A 22,365-nucleotide genomic window follows, 5' to 3' on the forward strand; every position below is an offset into this window, starting at 1 on the left:
GTCCCCGGGTGGGGGGAGGGCGTCGGGTAGCCGCTCGCCGAACCGGAACCCCGGGTCGCTCCGCGCGGACACTTGGCCGCGTGGTTCCTGGCCTTTGTTGTGCCTTCCCGCGGCGCGGCCCTCGCCGCCCGGCCTGCCGTCCCGGAGCCTCCGCTGGCCGGGAACCGCCGGCCGTCCGGTCCCCAGCGGGGCCGGCCCGGGGACCAGGGAACCTCAGCATGGGGTAACCCCGCTTGGCTCCCCTACGTTTCCAAAACTAGGCTTGGACTTGGTTTTGTGAACACGTCGGGGTCGCGGTGACCGGGCAGACCAAGGACCGTGCTCAGACCGTGGCCTTTCGCCTGTCGGTGGGCATTCTCCGGATTTTATAAACTCGATGAGAAAACGGTGCGCACACGAGACCAAGGACCGTGCTCAGACCGTGGCCTTTTGCCTGTCGGTGGGCATTCTCCGGATTTTACAAACTCGATGAGAAAACGGTGTGTACACATAGAACGTGCTTGGTCCCGTCCGCCAGCGTCGTGCTTGACGGCGCTTGTTCTTTGTGTGTGAGTAATCCTGCTGGAATCTACTTGCAGAGCAAACTTCAGGAAGAGTTATGACCTCAGTACGAAAGGTCTTGGGGCAGAGGACAAAACAAAAAAGTGCGGCCTCCAGCCTAAGTTGAACTTAGGCTGCTAGGCAGTTTTACACGTTAAGACAGTTTTTTCCCCCTTTTTTCCCTGTTCCCTTTTAGTATATGGACCTGGCTAGATCAAAGGAGACGAGAAGATTGCAGAAGGGTATATGGGTGAGAAGATCAATGTTAGTTTTGGAAGTTCACTTTGATCTTGAATACTGAGTAGCTGTTCAGATAATAGGTTGCTTAAATCAAATAAAACACTCCGAACATCCCTTCCCCTCTTGTTGGCACTTTTTACAACTAAAAACAAGCATTTTGATTGCAGAAATTTCCAGAGGGCTGTCGTCATGTTCAAAGCATTTGGACACTTACACTTTGATCCTCTGTGTCTAAGCTGGAGAGAGAAAAATCCAGATTCTGCAAACTTCCTTGCTTGAATTAACTTTTTTGGGGGGGGGGTTCCGGTTGTGGGGCCTGAACTCTGGGCCTGTGCGCTGTCCCTCAGCTCTTCAGCTCAAGGCTAGAGCTCTACCACTTGAGCCACAGCGCCACTTCCGGCTTTTATCTTTTTGCTTATGTGGTGCTGAGGAATCGAACCCAGGGCCTCATGCATGCAAGGCAAGCAAGCGCTCTACCACTGAGCCACCTTCCCAGCCCTTGAATTAATATTTCTAAGATTCACCTTTACTCTGCCTCCCTCTGTCCCTTTTCAGTCCCTCTAAATCAAGGCTGTTTTTTGAGAGAGGTTTACCTTCCCTGAATATTAAAGAGATCTACAGACTGGCAGTGGATTCAGCAAACATCTGTGAGCTTTCTCTGGTTCTGTTCCTCTTGCATATGTGGATTAAAGTAGTAATAAGATAAAGTGGATGCACATGCATTTACCATTTAGAAAAGAAGATGGTGGTTGGCATATGGCAAAGAAATATAAAGCCACTTGTCAAAGAGAGTGGTAGGTTTCTCCTTTAAGCAGGGATCAGAGGAATGACTGAGTCATGTTAGTACCAGGATTAGTAACCTTACCAATTTAGGGGCATGCCTTAAACAGCTGAAACCAGTGGGGAAAGCAGCCAGTAAGGAGAAAGCTTGTGAGATCCAGACCATCTTGGGGACACGAGTAGAGAATGGAGTAACAGCCCTTGTAGATAGAGCACAGTGTACTGGTTTGGGGTAATGCCTTACCAGGAGTAGTTGTTATTTTGTTGGTTGTTGGGCTTGAATTCTGGGTCTGGGCATTGTCCCTCAGCTCTTCAGCTTAATGTGAGCACTCTACCACTTGAGCCACAGCACCACTTACGGTTTTCCAGTGGTTCATTGGAGATAAGTGTCTCATGGACTTTCCTGCCTGGGCTGGCTTTGAACCAGGATCCTCAGATCTTAGCCTCCTGAGAAGCTAGGATTTACAGGCATGAGCCACCAGTGCCTGGCCCACCAGGAAGGAGTTAGTTAACAATACAGAAAAGTGATGTATGCAAAAAAGGCTTTTCTGTGTAGAGTGTTTGAAAAGGAAGCCAAAGTTTACAAGTAGAACCATTTCCACTCAGCAGTTCTTGGAGCACTTAGTGATACACAGACAAACAGAGCTTGCATTGCAATTTTTCCTGATACTGATTCTTCCAAGATGACCCCTAGATTCTGTATGCTGGTGTCTTGTACTTTATTTTCCCAGTTTACAAGATTATCTTTTTGTATGGTTATTGTGAAGATATGGATAATAAAAAACCCAGAACAGTGCCTGGTTCATACAAAATCCTCTAGAAATTGTAGAGAGAAGTAATGGTGTGGCAGCCGCTGATGCCTGTGCCAGTGTGGTAGTTGGCAGTATCACTGTGATTGTGTACTGTCTTCATCAGTGGATCCATGGCAGGCTTCTGTGTTTACCTCAGAGTCTCTGCTGTTTGTGATTGAGGCCATCCAAGAGCACGTGGGAGTGAAGTTTGAAGACTTCTTGGGCTTATTTTAATGATCAGCTTTGAAGTCAACATCCCTTAGGCTTTTTTTCTTTTTGGTGTCAGTCCTGGTGCTTTAACTGTACCTAAGCATTTTTGCTACCAGCTGAGCCATAGCTCCACTTCCAGCTTTTTAGTGGTTAGTGATGAGTGAGTCGCACAGGCCTTGCTGCCTGGGCTGGCTTTGAACCATGATCCTCAGATCTCATCCTCCTGAGTAGTTAATTACAGGCATGAGCCACTGACACCCAGTTCCCATAGACTTTAGCATCTGTGTCTCATTGAAGGACATAGTTGTTCCTCTCAGGATGTTTGCATGGGGTTGAGTTATTCCTGACACTGAAGTTCTTACTAGCAGCTGTGCCTATGCTGTCCAGCTCAAATAAGGAGATGCTTGGAAACAGGAAGAGTGTGAGTGAGCTTTCCCCAAAATCATCTACCTTAGTGCTTTAATGACACCAGGATCTAAATTTTTTTTCTTTGAGAGGTGAAACAAGATCTGTGTAGAAAATTTGAATTTTTTAAAAAGAATAATTCACTGTGCTTTCAGACTGTTTTCTTAAGTGCATATATAGAATGTTTTAGAAAAATGCTTTAACCTTTTGAAAATGTTACTGAAGTATCATTCACATTCTTTTCACACATGTACCTATGCACTTTTTTTTTTTTAATTTTATTTTATTTTATTTGTGAACAAACTGTACAGAGGGGTTACAATTGCATGGGCAGGATAATGCGTACATTTCTTACCAAGCATTGCAGCCTCCTCCTTTGTTTACCCTTCCCATCCCTTCCCAGCCTCCCCCCTCCCCCCCATCCCAATCCTTCTCCTTCCCCCCTCCCCCCCCCCCCCTTCCCCTGCCCCCCCCCCGCACCGACATTGTAAAGCTCGTTTTTGCACTTTGTATTTTCACAAGCTGAACACCCACAGCTGGCAGCACTAAAAGTTTAAGAAAGTACTAGCATTCCAGAGGAAGCTCCTTTTTGTTCTCCTGAGTTATAGATCCCTGCAGGATGTCCTTATAACCTGCTTACCTTAATACAATGTAGAATAATACTTAAGGATATGTTGACAATATAATTTTCATTTTTGCCGAACACTATCACAGACACACCTTCATTTAAGGGACTAGCTAAAACCAGTCATTTCTCTGTACATTTCTAAAGCATATGGTTTTTCAGTGTGTTGAACTGAGCTCTCAGAGTGTATCAGTGATTACTGCTTTGGAGCAAATTCTTTGACATAGAATTGCTGGACTTAACTTCTACCATGCTAAGGTGTTTGATGTATATTATATGACCAGTGTGCCCTATGGAGGACTGCACAAATTCACTTGTAGCAGCAGGGAAGGGGAGGGTTCCCTTCCCTCAGAATCACTGGCAGTGTTTCCCTAAGGTAACTGACATTTGGTTCCTAACACTTAAGACATTTGCCAGTTTAAATGTAGGTTAAAACTGGCATGTTCAAGCTTGATTTCTAGTGAAAAAGATATTTTCATAAGTTGTTGACTACCTTTTGTGAGTTACATTTGAATCCTTTTGTCTGGTGTTTGTTCTTTAGGTTTGTTTTGTTTGCTTCCTTTCTCTGTTTCTAGACCCACAATCAAAGTACCCTGTGTTTGGATCATACAGCAGAGATCTTAGCTGGTAAGAGGAGCTGGAAACTTGAGCAGTAGTCTTTTTTTTTTTTTTTTTTTGAGCAGTAGTCTTATAAGCATCCACATGGGACTTTATATTGTGTAAGACATTCTGGGTGATTGGTCGGACTGGCTTATGTTGAGGATACCTGGTAGGAGAAACCTGCTTTTCCAAGTATGATTTCAGAACATCTGGAAGTAGAAGTACTCTGTAAGGCCAAAATCTGCCATGTTATCCTTGCTGGAAAGAGGAGCAGCTGCAAGTAAAGCAGATGAGCAGTAACGGCTTACACAGGGTGAGGAGCAGGGGAGTCAAACAAGATAAAAAAGCAGGACATCCAGTATCTGCCTGGCAAATGTGTGGCCCTGAGATCAACCCCCAGTGTATAAGCATAAGCCTCAGGATTTTCATGTGTGTGTGACTGTCTTTATGTAATTTATCAATTTTTAGAAAAATCGTGTTCAGCAGTAGCGTGGAAGAGTTAGAAACAGTTGAAGTGTTCTTGTACTGTCAGGTATTTGAAGTAAAGCAGCAGCTGGAATTCATGCTGAGAAAAGGGTAGATTGGGGAATTTCTCTGGAGATTTGAGTCATCAAGAAAAGGTTAAATTAGGTTCCATGTACTCTGTTCTAAAAAATTTTCTTTGACTAACATCAGAAGTAAGTTGCTAACTAACTATTCAGCGCTCAGGGGAACATTCTTGAAAATGGTTTTGTGTGGCAGCCTTGTGTATCAACACAAGGTAAATGAGGTAAATGAGGCATGTGGATTAAATGTGGTTTTTGCCCTTTCACAGTTTCTGGTCTTCTGAGAAAACATTCTGAAATAGATGAAATAGAGCATCTAAAGCCTTTTTCTATCAGTTTTCTGTTTAAGAAACTGAGGCACAGAGGATTTATTTAAGTGACCCCCTTCTGAGGTAGTTCAGCATGTGAGCCATCCATGAGAGCTGAACCAGAACTGGGGCACCCTCCTGTGACTGGACAGTTGTTGAAGTTTTCCTGTAGAAGGGACCTATAGTTGTCTGTTTTACAAAAGCATTTCAAAGCTATTCCAACTGAGCCGCATTTACACCTAGTGTTGGCAGTAGGCACAGCTTTAATTGTATTGTCATAAATCTGAGAAAACGTGTTTCTGGGCCATGAATTAGGAAAATTAATGTATGAACCAGCATCTTCACTAATCTGCTTATCACTGATTCCCAAAGATCAGAATCTAAACTCCACTAACCCACAATGAGTTTATAGCTGCAAACATGTCTGTTATCTGTTGTTTGTGTATGTTATTATGGAAGGTAAAGTTTTCATACAAAAATTCCTGCTATGCTATAATTGTTTTACTGTAATTTCTTTAAAGTGGTCCTGATAGGATCTGCCCCCTGGTTTTTGTTTTAATTGTGCTTTTGAAAGTTATCAACATGTTCTTGTTATATTTTAGACTAAATATCTATATCCTATTACATCTAAGAACGTTACACTTAATATAGTAAGGATGCCTCAATAATTCTTGAAAATGGGGCAGGGAAGGTGGCTCAGTGGTAGAATGCTTGCCTTTCATGCATGAGGCCCTGGGTTCAATTCCCCAGCGCCACATAAGCAAAAAGAAAAAAAGCCGGAAGTGGCGCTGTGGCTCACGTGGTAGAGCGCTAGCCTTGAGTTGAAGAGCTGAGAGACAGTGCCCAGGACCAGAGTTCAGGCCCCACAACCGGACCCCCCGCCCCCAAAAATAATAATTCTTGAAAACATTTTGAATCATTTCCCACCATTAGAGAAAGATGAGACGGAGACGCCTCTCATCAGAGCCACATGTAAATGTAAAGCTTGACTTTAAAACTAGTGCTGAAAAGTGAGGAAAGGATACCTTCCTTTTCTCCTTTCCAAGGGCAAGTTTTAGGCATGAAAATATAATCCTGCCCATTAGATATTCCAACAGTTTAAAAAAAAAAGAGCTATTTCCATGGCATGCTCAGTGATTTTTTTAAAAACTAAAAATGTTGCTTCCTTTTCATTCTCCAGAATATTTAGTATGAAATAAAAGTCTTATTGTCTGACAAAAATAAGGACTCACTGATTTCAGCAGTGGAAGCCCTTCAGATTCATCTCTCCAATTTGTTTACTAGATTGATGGTTTGGCTTTGCAAAGCACTTTTTTTTTTTTCCTGTAGTTATTTTTCAGTTGGGTCTTACCTTTCTTGCCTCGATGCCCTGGGCTGTTTATGCTATTTTATCCTTGGGATGGCAGGCATAACAGACTGTGCTCAGCTTTTATTTCATTGTGATGGGGTCTCACTAGCTTTTTTTGTCCAGACCATCTTTGAATCTTGGTTTTCCTGGTCTCCACTTTCCAAGTAACTAGCATTACAAGTATGAACCACCATGCCTGGTTTAAAACATGTTTTGTTTTGGTGTCTTTATTTTTGTTGTCTGAGGTTTTTGTTTTCGTTTTTGGTAGTATCAGGGATTTTCTTAGCTGGTTTTCTCAGGTTCTCTTAGCTGGTTTACTATCAGCTTTTTACTCGAGGCTGGCATTTCACCACTTGAGCCATGTCCCACTTCCAGCTTTTTGGTGGTTATAAGACTCTTAGATTTTTCTACTCAGGCTGGCTCTGAACAAAGATTCTTACATCTCAGCCTTTTGAGTTAACTAGTATGAGCATGAGCCAATAGTTTTGGCCCAGATAAAACATTTTATTTTCTTAATTTTTTTTTTTTTTGGTCCAGTCGTGGGGCCTGAATTCTGGGCCTGGGCGCTGTCCTTAAGCTCTTCAGCTCAAGGCTAGCACTCTACCACCTGAGCCACAGTACCACTTCCGGTTTTTCTTTTTTGCTTATGTGGTGCTGAGGAATCGAACCCAGGGCCTCGAGCATGCAAGGCAAGTGCTCTACCACTGAGCCACCTTCCCAGCCCTATTTTCTTAATTATTATGTTGTGCCACACATGGGGCTTTAACTCAGGGCCTGGACATTGTCCTTGAACTTTTATGCTCAAGTCTAGTGCCGTGCCACATGTGCCACAGCTTCATTTCTGGCTTTTTGGTGGTTAATTGGAGATGAGTCTCACAAACTTTCCTGACTGGGCCGGCTTTGAACTCTGATCCTCAGATCTCAGCCTCCTGTGTAGCTAGGATTACAGACATAAGTAGGAAAGGTTTTTGTTGTTTTTGTTTTTAAAGTATATCTTTGACCTGTATTTCATCTGCATTTTCTACAAACGTAGACATATTTGTAATACATGTTGTTACATATTGAGACATGACTTTTACTGTTTCTTATTTGTAGATCAGTTGGCCTTAGTTCCTCAGTGGAAATCCAGTCACTATGAGGTGATAGTTGGTGTGTTGTCAGCTCGCCATAACCACGAACTTCGAAATGTGATAAGAAACACCTGGTTGAAGCATTTGATACAACATCCAGTGTTGAGTCAACGGTAAGTTTTCTGAATTATTTCTCTTGCCTGCATTGAGAGTTCAGAAACAATTCTTATTTTGAAGACCAGATGTTAATTTAGATATATGTGATTGCTGCTCCTGGGAGAAAATGCTGTGTCCTTTTGCTGTATTTTAGACACATAGTGATGAAATGGTTTGTTTTTGCTTTGACATACCATAGTAGAAAGTTTCCAATCCAGAATACTTTTCACCAGCTTTCTAGAGATGAGGTTCACTGTTTTGGTTTGTGGCATTTGGGTTGTGTGAGCTACCATGGTGTACCTGGCCAGTCTTTCCTGGCCCCTCTAGAATTGCTGGGCGTCTCTGCTGTTGCTCAGGAGCCCTGTGTGTGTGCTCAGAGTGGCGATCAGCCTCTGAGGCTGGAGTGGGGCTGGCGAGGGAGAAGCTGGGGAGCAGGACTTGCTGTTACCTCCAATGTTGGTGTGATGGGCACAGCAGCCGCCCAGGATGTTTAAGCAGCGCTTTATAGGGGAGTAGCAGTGGTGGGTCAAAGTTGTGAATTTCTTGTCACTGAAAGTGACAAGTGTATATAGATGTCCTGTTTTGCTCCCCCCACCTTTCATCCCTGTTTCACACAGGCTTCCTCAGTGCATGATTGTGTTGGTAACAGAGCTGTTCCTCAGCAAGTGAAGGCCTCAGAACCACCAGTGCTGCCAGAACTGGCATCCCTGAACGCATTCCAGTCTCAGAAAATGAGCAAGCCCAGCCGCCCAGACCAGAAACCCTGGTGCTGTACTGGCTGCCATTGCTTTCCCCCATCTACCAGCATACCTTCTCAATGCTGCAAGTAAAGTTTGAGAGTTGACTTGACTCTGGTCTGCTTCTAGATGGCCTGAGCATTTGGTAGGAGCCACCTGTGCATCTGTACTTGTTTTAATGCAGAATTGTATGAGTGGCACACACTAGTCAGTTTGGGGGCCGTGTTTCTCCTCCTTGGAAGAACACAGACTGGAAGAACACAGGCAGAAACTTATGCTCATGGGTCTTTGGGTCTCAGGATAAAGCTCTGAAGTGAGCACAGGTGCAGATCAGTAACAGGTGCTAATACCAGCCCTCTCTCAGTGTGCTTGTGAAGTTCATAATTGGTGCTCGTGGCTGTGAGGTGCCTGTGGAAGACAGGGAGGACCCCTACTCCTGCCGACTGCTCAACATCACACACCCAGGTAGGCCGTCCTCTTCTGAAGACTGCCACCCCGTAAAACTTAAGTTTTGTAGTACCAAGCCTGTTAGAAAACGTTTGGGCTGCACTGCCAGACTCCTTGTCAAAAACAAAAAAATCATCGCCCAAGCTTCTGCAAAAGCAAAAAGAATTAGTTTTTGTTCTTTAGGATTAAAAGATTGGGTTGCGCCACTTATGGTTTATGCCTTGTGTTCACTTTACTAGCCTACATTAGTGAAAAGTACAAGATAGTATTTGTTCCATAGTGAAACCCATTCTTAAAACACCCTTAAGTTTTGAATCAGGAAATTGAGGCATTTGGCCTTTCTGAAGATGCCTCATCGGGGCTGTCTGAGGACCGAGTTGTCAGCGTGAGCTTCCGCGTTCTCTACCCCATTGTGATCACCAGTCTTGGCGTGTTCTATGATGCAAGCGATGTGGGCTTTCAGAGGAACGTCACAGTCAAGCTCTATCAGGCAGAGCAGGAGGTAGGCACTCATTTGTGCATGGTTTATTTCCCTTTTAAGAAACATAATCTTTTTTTTTTCTCTTCCAGTCCTGGGGCTTGAAGTCAAGGCCTGGGCACTGTCCCTGAACTTCCTTTGCTCAAGGCTAGCACTCTACCACTTGAGCCACAGCACCACTTCTGGCTTTTTCTGTGTATGTGGTACTGAGGAATTGAACCCAGGGCTTCATGCATGCTAATCAAGCACTTTACCACTAAGCCACCTTCCCAGTCTGCCATAACTTTATCTTGTGATGTATAACCAAGTGGAAGATTATAGAATTGTCTCCGGTTGGTAGACTCTTTCTTCCCTTATTGATGGAATGTAATGGAGAAAAATTTATTCTAATGACTGATTGGGGAAAAACTCCTATGAATATATACACAGACACACACACACACACACAGACACACACACACACACACACATATACATACATAAATCAAAGAGGAAAGTTAGACTAGGTTAGAAATTTCCAACGTAAAATTTCCTTAAGCCTCAGAAATTTCAAAAGTTGGTTATGGAGCCAGGTGCGGTAGCACAAACCTGTGATCACAGCTGCTTGGGAAACCTGAGGCAGGAGGTAGTGAGTTCAAGGCCAGCTAGGCTATATATCAAGGCCCCATCCCAAATAAAACAGAGGTTGGTAATGGTTAATGCTTTGGGACTATTAAGGTGATTGGTCTTTTCTAGCTCTAAAAAGCTGTTATGTAAGGCCAGCAGCTGTTTCAGCTCTTCTCTATAAAAAGGGGGTGGGGGAATACAATTCTAGAACAATTTAGATTACCCTGCACCAGAGGTTCATGCCTGTAATATTAGCTAATCATGAGGCTAAGACCTGGACTATTTGGTTTGAAGCTAGCCTGAGCAGAAAAAGTCGGTGAGACTCCATTGTTAGTTAACCAGCAAAAGGCTGGATTGGATACATGGGCTCCAATGGTTATTATTCCCTGCTTTGTTTCTTATGTATTTTCTCCTGAGAGTTCTTGTTATGAGTGTTTCTGCTCCTGCTTTGTTTCTTATGTATTTTCTCCTGAGAGTTCTTGTCATGAGTGCTTTGGTGTAGAGATCTGTGATCTTTTGGTTTATTTCTACTCCTTTGGAGGTATCGACCCTACATTGTATTAATTTAATTTAATGCTCTCACTTCCCTTAGCACTTGCCATGTCTAGGTTTTCTTTTTTAGATTTTCACATTATGTGATTTATGTTCAGTATTTGAGAACTTTATGGAAGTTTTAATAATTTAAAAACCATGATTGCATTAGAGATCCTGAAAGTTACAGAAACCACAGTAGAGCAGTGTTAGTGGAGTCCATTCTGGGTTTTCCTGACTCAGTTGTATGCCCCCCTGTATAATGTGGGCTGTCTCCTTGTTCAGGAGGCGCTCTTTGTTGCTCGCTTTAGTCCTCCGAGCTGTGGAGTTCAGGTGAACAAGCTGTGGTATAAACCTGTGGAGCAGTTCATCTTACCAGAGGTAAGTAAGCGTGGGTGCAGCGAGGCTTGCTATGGTCCTTTGCAGGGGTGGATGTGCTTTTAGAGCTGGGTGCTTGGTGCCTTACTGTGCCTAGGCAGCTCCAGATGGTAGAGGACGGGATCAAATGTGCATGCCTGAGAGAACTTGCTGATGCCTCTGAGATTTTAAACCAGGTTTTATTTTGTCTGTTGTGGGACTTGAACTCAGGGTCTGGGCGCTATTCCTGTGCTCTTTCACTTCGAACTACTCTTCCACTTCTGGTTTTATGGTGGTGAACTGGAGATAAGAGTCTCTTGGACCAAGCTGGTTTTGAACCATGATCCTCAGATCTTAGCCTCCCGAGTATCTAGGATTACAGATGTGGGCCATTAGCACCTGGCTAAAACCAGGTTTTGAAAGCATTGCCTGCTACCCTGGTTTATTTAGTGGAATGGAGAACTGTGTAACTATTTTAGTGTTAAAGGGTAGTACTGAATACTGACTCAAACAAACCAGACACAGATCATTTAGGTAAATCAAATACTTGTATCTAAATAATTTTTTTAAAAACTCATTACACCCAAGGTAATGGCAGACACAGGTCACAATTTCAAGGAAAACTTCCCTATACGGTAAAGAGTAGGCAATGTAGATGATGCCTTTTTTCATAGAATCCTCTAGGTCTACTCTTTGGTTTGTGCTGGAGACCACCTCATCTGCCAGGTGCTCTGGCATCCTGGAGTTAAGTGTGGTCTGCCCTGTGGTGGTGGAGAGTGCCAGAAGCCCCTACCTTTGCGGTCTCTAGGCTAGTGGAATACCTCCCTGAGCTCAGCTACAGTAAACCTGGGGTTCACTTTAGACCAGCTGGGAAGATGTGCAAGCTAGACCTCTGGTCTCCTGGGGCACTGTTCCCCTTTGCAGCAACATAGTTTACCTGTTATAATAACCTGAAGGCCTTTGGAATTAAGAGGAAACTACATAGGCTGATTCTGTTCATGTCAACGGGATCTCTCACTTGTATATGAACTCCATTTAAAAACACCTAAAAGGGGCCAGAGGAGTAGCTCAGCTATAGAATGCATGCATAGAATGCACAGTGTCTCCCGCTGAATAACCAGAACATCCAACAAAATCTTAGAGCAAATAGAACACACTGGAAGAAGCTAAAGGAAAACAGTATTACTAAAATACCATAACTCAGAGATGATCACATTTTACATTTTGGCTTTTATGTATATACTGTTGCTAAGATTCCACCATTCATCCTCTTATACAATCTCTTTAACATAGCATGAACACTTCTGTAAAATATACTTCATTATTTTGTAATGGCTGTTTAGAATTACTGCATGGAAATACTGTGATTTGCCTAACTATAGTTTGATGTCAGTGTATTTCTAACCATCAGTGTTACAAGAAATTCTAATGAATATCACTATATTCTTGTTTTGTGTGGTAACTGGTTATGCTCTTTGGATGAATTGTTGTACCAAAGATAAAACATATTTCTGAAGTGTGTGATTCCTTCTTGGAAGGCATTATGGGTTTGTTTTCACAAAAGCCTTGGGCTGGCTGACCTGCAGAGTTAAGGTGGGGAGAAGAGGGTGTGCAATGGTGAGTTTGAGTCCTTCTCTTCCACAAAGGACTGTGACTTTGCTCGAGGCGCTTCCTTTGCTGTGTGTGTCCTCTGTGGCATGGAGGACTGCACTGGCTGCTGTTGAGGGCTGAGCTATTTCACACAAGTGGACACGCTTAGAACTTGCTCCACATGGCAAGCATTCAGTAAGTGCTGCCATGCCTGGCTAGCTTTGGGGTCTTGTTCAGTGAGAGCAGTGTTTCCTCTCCAGGGTCGTGTAGACAAGTGAGTGTGTTGAGCAGTGTCTGATACACCCTGTTCTTACAGCTGTGAGGCCCTGCAGGCATGGGGTGGGCAGAAGACAGGAATGAAACCCACTATCCTGAAGGACACAGGGCAGGAATGATTAGCTGCCTGAGAGCGAGAAGCCTTATGAGGAAGGAGTCATGTGGAGTGAGGCTAAGAGAAGAAAATAAACTTTTAATGTTACAGTTTAACCACAAGTTTATTTGTTGCTGGTTCTCAGGACCTTGTGCACTTACCAGTCTTGCTTTCTCTGTTGGCTCTCTGTTACCCAAGCTACTCCTTGAGTCCTCAAGTCATATTTTGATCAGACTTAGAAGAAAAATTTTATTGGTCCATAAGAAATTATTATCACCTGGTGCTAGGGGCTCATGTGTAATTACAGTTCAAAGCTAGCCTGGGCAGGAAAGTGTGTGACAATTAACTACCAGAAAACTGGAAGTGGCATGTTGGCTCGAAATGGTAGAGCACCAGCCTTGAGCAAAAAGAGCTCAGGAAGGAACAGGGTCCAGGTCCTGAGTTCAAGCCCAATTTACAGAAAAAAAAAAAAGCACTAGTTTTTCTTAAAATGTCCTTGTTCATAGGAGTTGCATGATGTCTGCTCTTTTCAAACCTCTGGAAAATGGGAACGTGTATATGGAGGATGTGGGTCATTGGCAAGGTGCTTTGGAGTTTGACTTCAACTGTTGTGTGGGTTTGAAGGTTTTCAGAATAAAAGTGAGGTTAGTGAAGTGGAGTGTTCCTTCCTTGCTGGTGTTGCGGATGGTATGCATGGCTTGACTATCGTGGGCGCAAGTCCCAGGTCTAACTGAAGATGGTCAGATTTCTCTTACAGTATTTAGTTTTCATAGTCCCCTAATAGTACAGATGAAACCTGAAACTGATCTCAGTAAAAAGCAGATGACTTTCAGCCGAATCACTAGACATTGGTGGTGGTATGGACATACACTTACTTTATGAAAATTTTCTTCAGATGTAATCATATTGTGAATCCACAAGAAGTTATTAATATTTACAGGTACAAATGTATTTATTTTAGCTACTCTGTTCATTTGGATGAGCAAGTAGAAATTTTGGACAGCTGGCTCAGCCTGTAATCCTAGCTACTCAGGAGATTGAGATCTAAGGATCATGGTTCAAAGCCAGCCTGGACAGGAAAGTCTTACAGACTCTTATCTCTAATAACCACAAAACCAGAAGTAGTACTGTAGCTCAAGTGGTAGAGTGAGCAAAAGAGCTCAGGGACAGACCCCAGGTCCTGAGTGCACGTCCCAGGACTGGCAAAATGAAAATGTTTTAGACAGAAGAATTAATATCTTGCATTGTTTGGTGTGTGATAGCTCATTTTCCAACCTCTACCACACCGTTGATTTTTCCTTATGGGTTTACTGCTGTGCAGGACTTTGAACTCAGGACCTTATGCTTAATAGATATGCATTTTTTTCTGAGTTCATCTTCAAAAATATTATTTTATGTGGTCAGAAACACATAGATGCTGCACCTTTGTGTTCCTTTCCTAAAAGTATCCTCCTTTGGTGTCACTGCAAGTGAATGCCTAGAGTCCTATATGATTTATCATGTCCCAGTATATTTTAGATCTAGCTTCTGCATATAAGAGACAATGTGTCATTTGTCTCTCTGAGCTTGGCTTACCTCACTTAATATAATTTTTCTAGGTCCATTCATTTTCCCTGCAAATGGCATAGTATTCTTTCTAATGGAGCAGTAAAATTCCATTGTGTGTAGGTACTATGTTTTCTTGATCCACTCATCTATTGTAGGACATCTGGGCTGTTTCCATGACTTGGCTGTTGTGAATAGTACAGCAGTGAACATGGGTGTGCAGGTGTCTTTCTGGTCTCCTGGCTTGTGAGGTTCAGGGTAGAAGTCCAGGAGTGGTATGGCTGGGTCGTAGGGAAGATCTACTTACGACTTTTGGAGAACGAGACAATTCATCGAGGCACAATGAAAGGTGAACAAAAGAAGTTAATTTACACTGTTTACACCAGAAAGGGGTCCTGAGACTACCTTGTCCAGGGCTAGATACCATGGATTGCCCTGGACTCTCGTGGTTCGCTTCTGTGTGTGCAAGGATGCACACACAAAGAATAGTAGCAGTGACGTCGAGCTGTGGTGTGTGAAACCTATTTTCTCTTAAATCCTAACCTAAACGCTTACTAAAGCCTAAATGGCAAGAGTAAAGAAACTAACCACTATTCTTCTTTCCTCAAAAGAGTTTTGAAGGTACAATTGTGTGGGAGAGCCAAGACCTCCATGGCCTTGTATCAAGAAACCTTCACCAAGTGATGGTGAATGATGGAGGGGGCGTCCTTCGAGTTCTCACGGTGAGCCACCCTCTTTTTATTACATGTGCCTTCTCTGTCTCTGAAACACCACGTGTTGAGAACTCTGTGACCCTGCCCCAGGCATCACCAGACCATGGTGCCTCTGCTTTTAACGAGATGCCATGAGGTGAGGTGGAGCCTTACCTGTTGTCCATGATCCTGTAATACCAGCAGTAGGGTCAGGTTGGCATTCTTTACAAGCACTAGCTCAGCAGCACTCAGAGTACTTGCTTCTTACCTCGAGAGCAAAGTGTCAGTTGATAAAAATACTTATGGCTCACGCCTGTAATCCTAGCTACTCAGGCGGCTGAGATCTGAGGATTGAGGTTCAAAGCCCACCTGCAGCAAAATCTCCAATTAAACACCAAAAAAGCCTAAAGAGGAGCTCTGGCTCAAGTGGTAGAGTGCTGGCCTGGAGCCTGAAAGCTCAGGGACAGTGCCAGGCCCTGCATTCAGGCCAATGGGTGATCAGTAGGGTCCACTGGAACTATTTAGGGCAGACCATTGATTTACTTTTACTTTACCTTTACTATGCATGGCCACCTAATTTTTTTTAACTGATATGTTACTTTAAAAAATGATAAATTTCATTTTTATTTATGTGGTACCAAGGGTTTGAACCCAGGGCCTCATGCATGCTAGGCAAGCATTCTACCACTAAGCTACATTCCTAGTCCTGCCACTTAACTTTTAAATGTGTCAACACCTTGTTTGAATCGACAATTTTGAATCTCTTAAAAATGCAAGGTGGTGGCAGGCGCTGGTGGCTCACGCCTGTAAACGTACCTCCTCAGGAAGCTGAGATCTGAGGGCCAACCTTCGAAGGCAGCCCAGCCAGAAAAGTTCCCTTACCTCCAATTAACCACTCAAAAGAACTGGAAGTGATGCTGTGGCTCAAGTGGTAGAGCACTAGCCTTTAGCACAAAGAGGCTCAGGGACAGTACCCAGGGTGAGTTCAAGTCCCAAACTGACAAAAAAAAAAAAAAAAACCCCAACCAGGCTGGTAATAATTACCTTGAGTTTACTATTTTCTGAAGATGATGGATTGGAATGTGAGATGAACTGGTGTGTACTACTTTGGTGCTAAGCACAGAATATAAGCCTCACTAAGCTGGGTCCTGCACCCCAGCAGGTTTGAGTGAGCTGATCTGTGTAACAGGTCTGCTGAAGGGCTGTGTTGGTCTCTTGACCTGGGTGTACTTACTGCAATCTTCTCTGGAGTCAGCTTTCCAAGTTTAACACACACTGTACTTCCTCTCAGGCTGCGGAGGGTGCTCTGCCTCCCGAATTCCTAGAAGGTGTGGAGGGAGTCGCAGGTGGCTTTATCTATACCATTCAGGGTAAGTTGGCTACTCAAAAAGCATTCTGAACCTCATATACCTACTCTGACTTTATCCTTTCACATAAAAGATTGTTTTGTCATCTAAAAAATAGTTCGGCTGTGTGCTGGTTACTCATGTCTGTAATCCTAGCTACTCAGGAGGCTGAGCTGTAAGGATCCTGGTTCAAAGCCAGTGGGGGCAGGAAAGTCTGTGAGATTCTTTTTCTCCAACTAACTACCAGAAAACTGGAAGTGGTGATGTGCTCAAAGTGGTACAGTGCTAGCCTCTAGCAAGAGTTCAGGGACAGTGCCCAGATCCAGAGTTTAAGCCCCAGGACCAAAAAAAAAAAAAAAAAAAAATTGGGGCTGGAGATGTGGCTCCACTGTTAGAGCACTTACCTAGCCCTGAGTTAAAACCCAGTACTGCCAAAATAATAATAAATAATTGAAAACTAGAAAAATAGCTTGGCTGGGCATTAGTATATGCCCGTAATCCTAGCCCTTGGGACACTGATGCAGGAGGAACATAAATTGTAGGCCAACCTGAATTATATAAGACCTTTGTCTCTAGAAGCAAACAAAAAGCCTGATGGGGCTTGAACTCAGGGCCTTGTGCTCTTTATCTTAGCTCAGATTTTTCAATCACAGTTGGCACTTTACCACATGATCCTCCACTTCCAGGTTTCTGCTAATTAACTGAAGAGTCTCACATATTTTTCTGCCTGGGCTTTTTCAATCCTAAAATCTTGGCCTCCTGAGTACCTAAGGTTATCTGTATGAGCCATCACAGTCCAACCAGATTAATTTTTTTTTGTCAGTTATGGGGTTTGAACTCTGGGCTATTGAACTCTGGCACTATTCCTGAGCCCTTCAGCTCAAGGCTAGCATTCTACCACTTTGAGCTACAGCATCATTTCTGGTTTTCTGGTGGTTTATTGGAGATAAGAGTCTCTTGGACTTTCCTGCCTGAGCTGGCTTTGAACCGTGATCCTCAGATCTCAGCCTCCCAAGTTGCTAGGATTACAGGTGTGAGCCACCAGCACCCGGCTTAGATTAATTTTTTTAACTGCTGTATTCTATTTTGTAAATACTAAATTGGGTACTTTTCTATCAGTGGTTCCAACTTTTTTTCACTATTATAAACAAAGCTGCAATGAATATTCTTGTGCCTTTGTAGAATAATTCCACTAAGCTTGTTATCTACAAGTATAATAATTTGAGGCATGATGCTTCCCTTCCTAATTCTTAAAAAGTGTACAGCTATTAGTGTTCTATGGGAAAAGAAGTTTTGGTTATGTTTTAGTTAGGTTTTAAGTGGGTCTCAGGTTGGCAAGGGTGTTTTTTAATACGTTTTTTTATTGTGAAAATACCGTACAGAGGGGTTACAATTACATGAACAAGGTAATGAGTATCTTTCTTATCAAGCATTGTTGCCTTCTTTGTTTCCCCTTACCATCCCTGCCCTCTCATCTGGCACTCCCCCAGGGTATACCCACCCCCTCGAAAGGGTGTTCTTCTCCAGTTTACACTTTCCTTTCAGAAGGTGATGCGCTGTTACGCAGCCTTCACTCTCGGCCTCAGAGACTGAAGGAGCACATGAGGCGCCTCCTCGAGGAAGATGCCTTACTGCAGGAGGAGAGTAGCATCTATGACGACATCGTCTTTGTGGATGTTGTTGACACTTACCGAAACGTTCCTGCAAAACTACTGAACTTCTACCAATGGTGGGTTGTGAAACACTTCATCATCATCAAACCCTTGACCTTTCAAAAGTTAGAACTTAGACTGCCATACCTTAGCTCCAGTATATGCCTTAAGTTATTAGGAATAGGTTTAATGGGACTCTTGCCATTCCTTGATCTGTGAAATATACACATGGATAACATGGCTAGATGTTCCTAGCTGTCCCTCCCCTCATTCCTAATACTGGAGTTTGAACTCAGGGCCTCACATTGGCTGGGCAGCCCACCACTTAGCTACTTTGTCAGCCCTTTGGGCGGCTGGCTATTCCTAAATAGGGGCTTAGTTTATGTCTGGGCCGACCTAGACTGCAGTCCTCTTGTTTGTGCTTCCTCTGTAGCTTGAGATGACAGGCAGGCCCCACCCACCCTAGGCAGGATGAAGTCCAGTGAACTTTTTTTTTGCCTCTGACCATAAACTGTGGTTCTTCTCAACTTCCACCTTCCAAGTAGCTAGGATTATAGGCTTGAGCCACTGTGCTGCGCTATAACTCTTAATTTAAAAAAAAAAAATTGGCTCAGAGGCAGTTCTGGACTTTGCAGTCTTTCTTACATCACACTTGGTAAATGGGCACCATACTGTGGAGCCATGCCATGTTTTTCAGTGGTTGCTTGTAGGGTGGGGGCTTACTTCCTACCCAGACACACACCAGTGTGTGTAGCTTTCCTTAGGGGAGAGAGTCTTGTAGATGTTTTTTGCCTGGACTGGTGTGTAGATCTCCTGGTCTCCACCCCAACTAGCTGGGATTTTTTGTTGTTGTTGTTGGTCGTGGGGCTTGAACTCTGGGCCTGGGCACTGTCCCCTGAACTCTTCAGCTCAAGGTGAGTGCTCTACCACTTGAACCACAGTGCCACTTCTGGTTTTCTGGTGGTTTATTGGAGATGAGTCTCTTGGACTTTCCTGCCCAGGCTGGCTTTGAACTTTGATCCTCAGATCTCAGCCTCCTGAGTAGCTAGGATTACAGGTGTGAGCCACCAGCAAGCAGCTAGGAGTTTATCATTCTCAAGATGGTATGAATGCGCCTGTGTGCCAGCACTGAAGGTGGGAGCGAAAGGGATGACATCTGCTGTGATGGGGTGGGGAGGAGCATGGCTGTCAAGAGCCAAGGTTCTGAGGTCAAATAAATTTGGCAGCCTGCTTGTGAAGCGTGATTCACTCCTTGATGTGTTACTTTTCAGTACTCTTTCCATTATCCTTTAAAGCTAGCTGGTCTTATGCTTACTTTGTCAATGGCCCTCCACAGCCGTCAACGAGCTCTCCTGTTCTTGGTGTTAGGAGACACTGCCACACGTGCGGGTAGCCCTGTGAGGCTCTGAATTAGTGTGATGATGCGCTGCTGGTCACCAGCAGGGCTGCACTGACCTACGCATCCTCCTGCCAACAGGACCATGGAGACTACCAGCTTTGCTTTGCTGCTGAAGACGGATGACGACTGTTACATAGACTTAGAAGCCGTGTTTAACAGAATTGTCCAGAAGAATCTGGAGGGGCCAAATGTTTGGTGGGGAAAGTAAGTGAAACACATAGTCTTCTTTTTTAAGCAAATGTGGTTAAGGTATGAGATTCCCTGTGTGAGTCCTGGCCTGCTCTCCTCTCTTTCTCAGGGAATGTTTTCAATGAAAAGCCTCAGGCTGATGGAATGAAGGAAACAGAAAGCTGTAACTTTGATCCTCACACCCTAAAAGTAAATTGTACCTGGAAGCTGCCCTGAGGTCTGAGTGCTGGGCTGCTTCGAGAGCCCCAAGCAGGATTAGTGCCTTTGTGGGTCTTGGTTTCTGTATACAGTAAAATAGAGTGGGCTTCTTACTTTGTTTTGAAACTAAGATGGTTTACCATACTTACCCTTTATATAAAATGCTACCAGGTAAATTCTTTCTCTTTAATCTTTTTTTCTCTTCTCCCCTGCCCTGTAAATGTATTCCTTTGTAGTGGTAACAGGAGTGAAGTCTAATCTGGCAGGATGTACAACCAACACAAAGAACTGTTGAAATCTCAGTTTCAGGTTGAACTGGGCAGTGGACCGGACAGGGAAGTGGCAGGAGCTGGAGTACCCCAGCCCCGCCTACCCCGCCTTTGCATGCGGCTCAGGGTATGTGATCTCCAGGGACATCGTGGACTGGCTGGCTGGCAACTCAGGGAGGCTGAAGACTTACCAGGTAATAGAGGGCTTCTTCACATGTCAGCCCATCTATTCCTAAGCCAGATTGGAAACTGTTTGCTGTCTTCAGCCTGTCTTTTACAAGTGTATTCCATGGAGAAATGCTTTGTTGCCGATTGTGGTAGAGAGCAGCTCTTCCTAGTTCCATAGGTTTTGAACTACAAGCTGGTGAGGGGAGGGGCTGTGTGGATCTTTGTCAGCAGTCACTAGCATTTACTTATATAGTAGTGACCAGTTTGGCCCTTCATGTTGGAATAACAGCACAAGTAGAAAGATAGTTCATTTGGGGGTGGTAGACCTTTATGTTTATAAATGATGTTAGGATTCTGCATTTACACTGTGGGGTTTCATGTACAGGGTGAAGATGTAAGCATGGGCATTTGGATGGCAGCCATAGGACCTAAACGACACCAGGTAAGAAAGCGTCAGGTGCTGCCTCCTAGTGGGAGGGAGGCTTCTATAGGACGAATACTTCCCTGAGCAGAGGGCAGGTTCTGCCTCAGGGACCCTGGCTTTGGTGGGTATTAGAGTCCACCTTATTTACCTCTCACATGATAATTTTCTAAGTGTAAACCAAAGGGAGTGAGAGTTCCCCAACCACAATGTTTTTGTGGTTGGTCAGAAATTCTGGCAGCATGGGCTGGCTTGTGCTGCTGGTGCCCGGCAGGGGTGAGGCCTACGCCCTGGCACATTTACTGTTGAGCCAGAGAAGGAAATGAACCCAGTAGGGGAGGTAAAGCACTTGTTTCATATGATTGCCTTCTGGATCCCAGCAACTTCTACAGTAAATAGAAAGCTCAGTAATGTGATTCCCATGTTCTCATAAAATTTCATTTGCTAGTCTCTTTTTTCCCTGAAAACTTCAGTGTTTCTTTAGTTGACAAAGTAGTAATGGGCATTGCTGGGCTCTGTGAGCTGCTGTAGTGTGCGCTGTTGGCTCCATGTTGTGGGTGGAGCACTGCAGGTGTCCAGGCGCATTGTGTCTCCCCCGACAGCCTGTGGCTGTGGCTCACACATTGTCCAGGCACATGCTGTCTCTCCCTAGGACAGCCTGTGGCTGTGTGAGAAGACATGTGAGACGGGCATGCTGTCCTCCCCTCAGTACTCGCCACGGGAGCTGAGGGCACTGTGGGAGCTGAAGGAGCGCTGCGGTGACCCCTGCCAGTGTGATGCCCGGTCCAGCGAGTCAGCGGGCAGCGGCTAAGGACAGGGCACGAGGATTGCCACCTTGAAGTCAGAAGGAAAAGCCCAATGTTTGGCAATAGGAAAATAATAGTCTTTCTAGATGGTTCTTGGCTGGCACTTTAACCTGTAAGCAGTATGATGTGTCTTAATGTTTGCACAAATCTCCTTAAAGTCAATTCATACTGTAGCATAAAAACAGTTTTTACTTATATATTTAAAGATTTAAGAGATACCAAATTTTTTATAAAAGGAGAAATATTTCTAAGTCCTGATGCACTGTCTCTAATTAGAAATCCATCATGATTACTTTGTTAAAACATGGCCTAGTTCAGAAATTTTTAGTAGTAACTCAGTTTGAATCTCAATTTGGGTTGTAGAAATAGCTTAATGAGAGCAAGTGCAGACTTAAAAAATAAAAAAATGCTGTATGAGCAGTGGTCACTTAAACCAAAGTTTGAGGTTCCTGGAAATGATGTCAGACTTGGAGGATCTGACTGAGTGGGCAACCTTTTTTTAAATATGTCCATTTTTATATGATTAAATCAAGTTCCCTTTTGCCATTTAATCCAGATCCTGAAGACCATATGGTTAGCACTTGTATTGAACACTGAATTTTTTGTGAATGTGAATAAAACATCTCTCAGGGTTTAGTGCCGTGGAGATTTCTAAATGGCAGACACTTGGAGTCAATCCTTTTGCTTCCCTCCTATCTTGTCTAATAATGGTTTAAAATGATTAGTCAGGTGACCTTCTGCAGAGGATATGCTCAGGTTGAGGTATAACTATGAGGCAAGGTATGACTAACTTTTTAAGTACTCTAAAAATAGAAGGCATACACCCAGAGGAGAGCCTGTCTCCCCACTAACCAGCTTGATTTATTAGTAACTGAGAAGATAGGAATTCCATTGAAACTAGTCTTATGACGGACCCTATGATGTCTATACTCATTCAACTAGCAAG

The 22,365-nt window shown here is 43.9% G+C and overlaps 1 protein-coding gene across 1 annotated transcript in view; it reads left to right on the forward strand.

Moving 5' to 3' along the window:
- Positions 1-22,306, forward strand: part of B3galnt2 (beta-1,3-N-acetylgalactosaminyltransferase 2) — a 23,124-nt gene extending 818 nt beyond the window's left edge. The window contains exons 2-17 of the mRNA XM_013014562.1: positions 261-347; positions 737-790; positions 1,671-1,792; positions 4,660-4,723; positions 7,382-7,433; positions 7,488-7,635; positions 8,720-8,820; positions 9,111-9,304; positions 10,703-10,798; positions 14,891-15,001; positions 16,263-16,341; positions 17,863-18,046; positions 19,447-19,572; positions 20,059-20,218; positions 20,578-20,634; positions 21,266-22,306. Of these exons, the coding sequence (XP_012870016.1) occupies positions 261-347; positions 737-790; positions 1,671-1,792; positions 4,660-4,723; positions 7,382-7,433; positions 7,488-7,635; positions 8,720-8,820; positions 9,111-9,304; positions 10,703-10,798; positions 14,891-15,001; positions 16,263-16,341; positions 17,863-18,046; positions 19,447-19,572; positions 20,059-20,218; positions 20,578-20,634; positions 21,266-21,424 (1,794 nt within the window). The 3' untranslated portion in view covers positions 21,425-22,306. The remainder of the gene's footprint in view (positions 1-260; positions 348-736; positions 791-1,670; positions 1,793-4,659; positions 4,724-7,381; positions 7,434-7,487; positions 7,636-8,719; positions 8,821-9,110; positions 9,305-10,702; positions 10,799-14,890; positions 15,002-16,262; positions 16,342-17,862; positions 18,047-19,446; positions 19,573-20,058; positions 20,219-20,577; positions 20,635-21,265) is intronic.
- Positions 22,307-22,365: the final 59 nt, after the last annotated feature.

The sequence above is a fragment of the Dipodomys ordii genome, unplaced genomic scaffold (genome assembly GCF_000151885.1).
Source record: "Dipodomys ordii isolate 6190 unplaced genomic scaffold, Dord_2.0 Scaffold24, whole genome shotgun sequence".
Lineage (NCBI taxonomy): Eukaryota > Metazoa > Chordata > Mammalia > Rodentia > Heteromyidae > Dipodomys > Dipodomys ordii.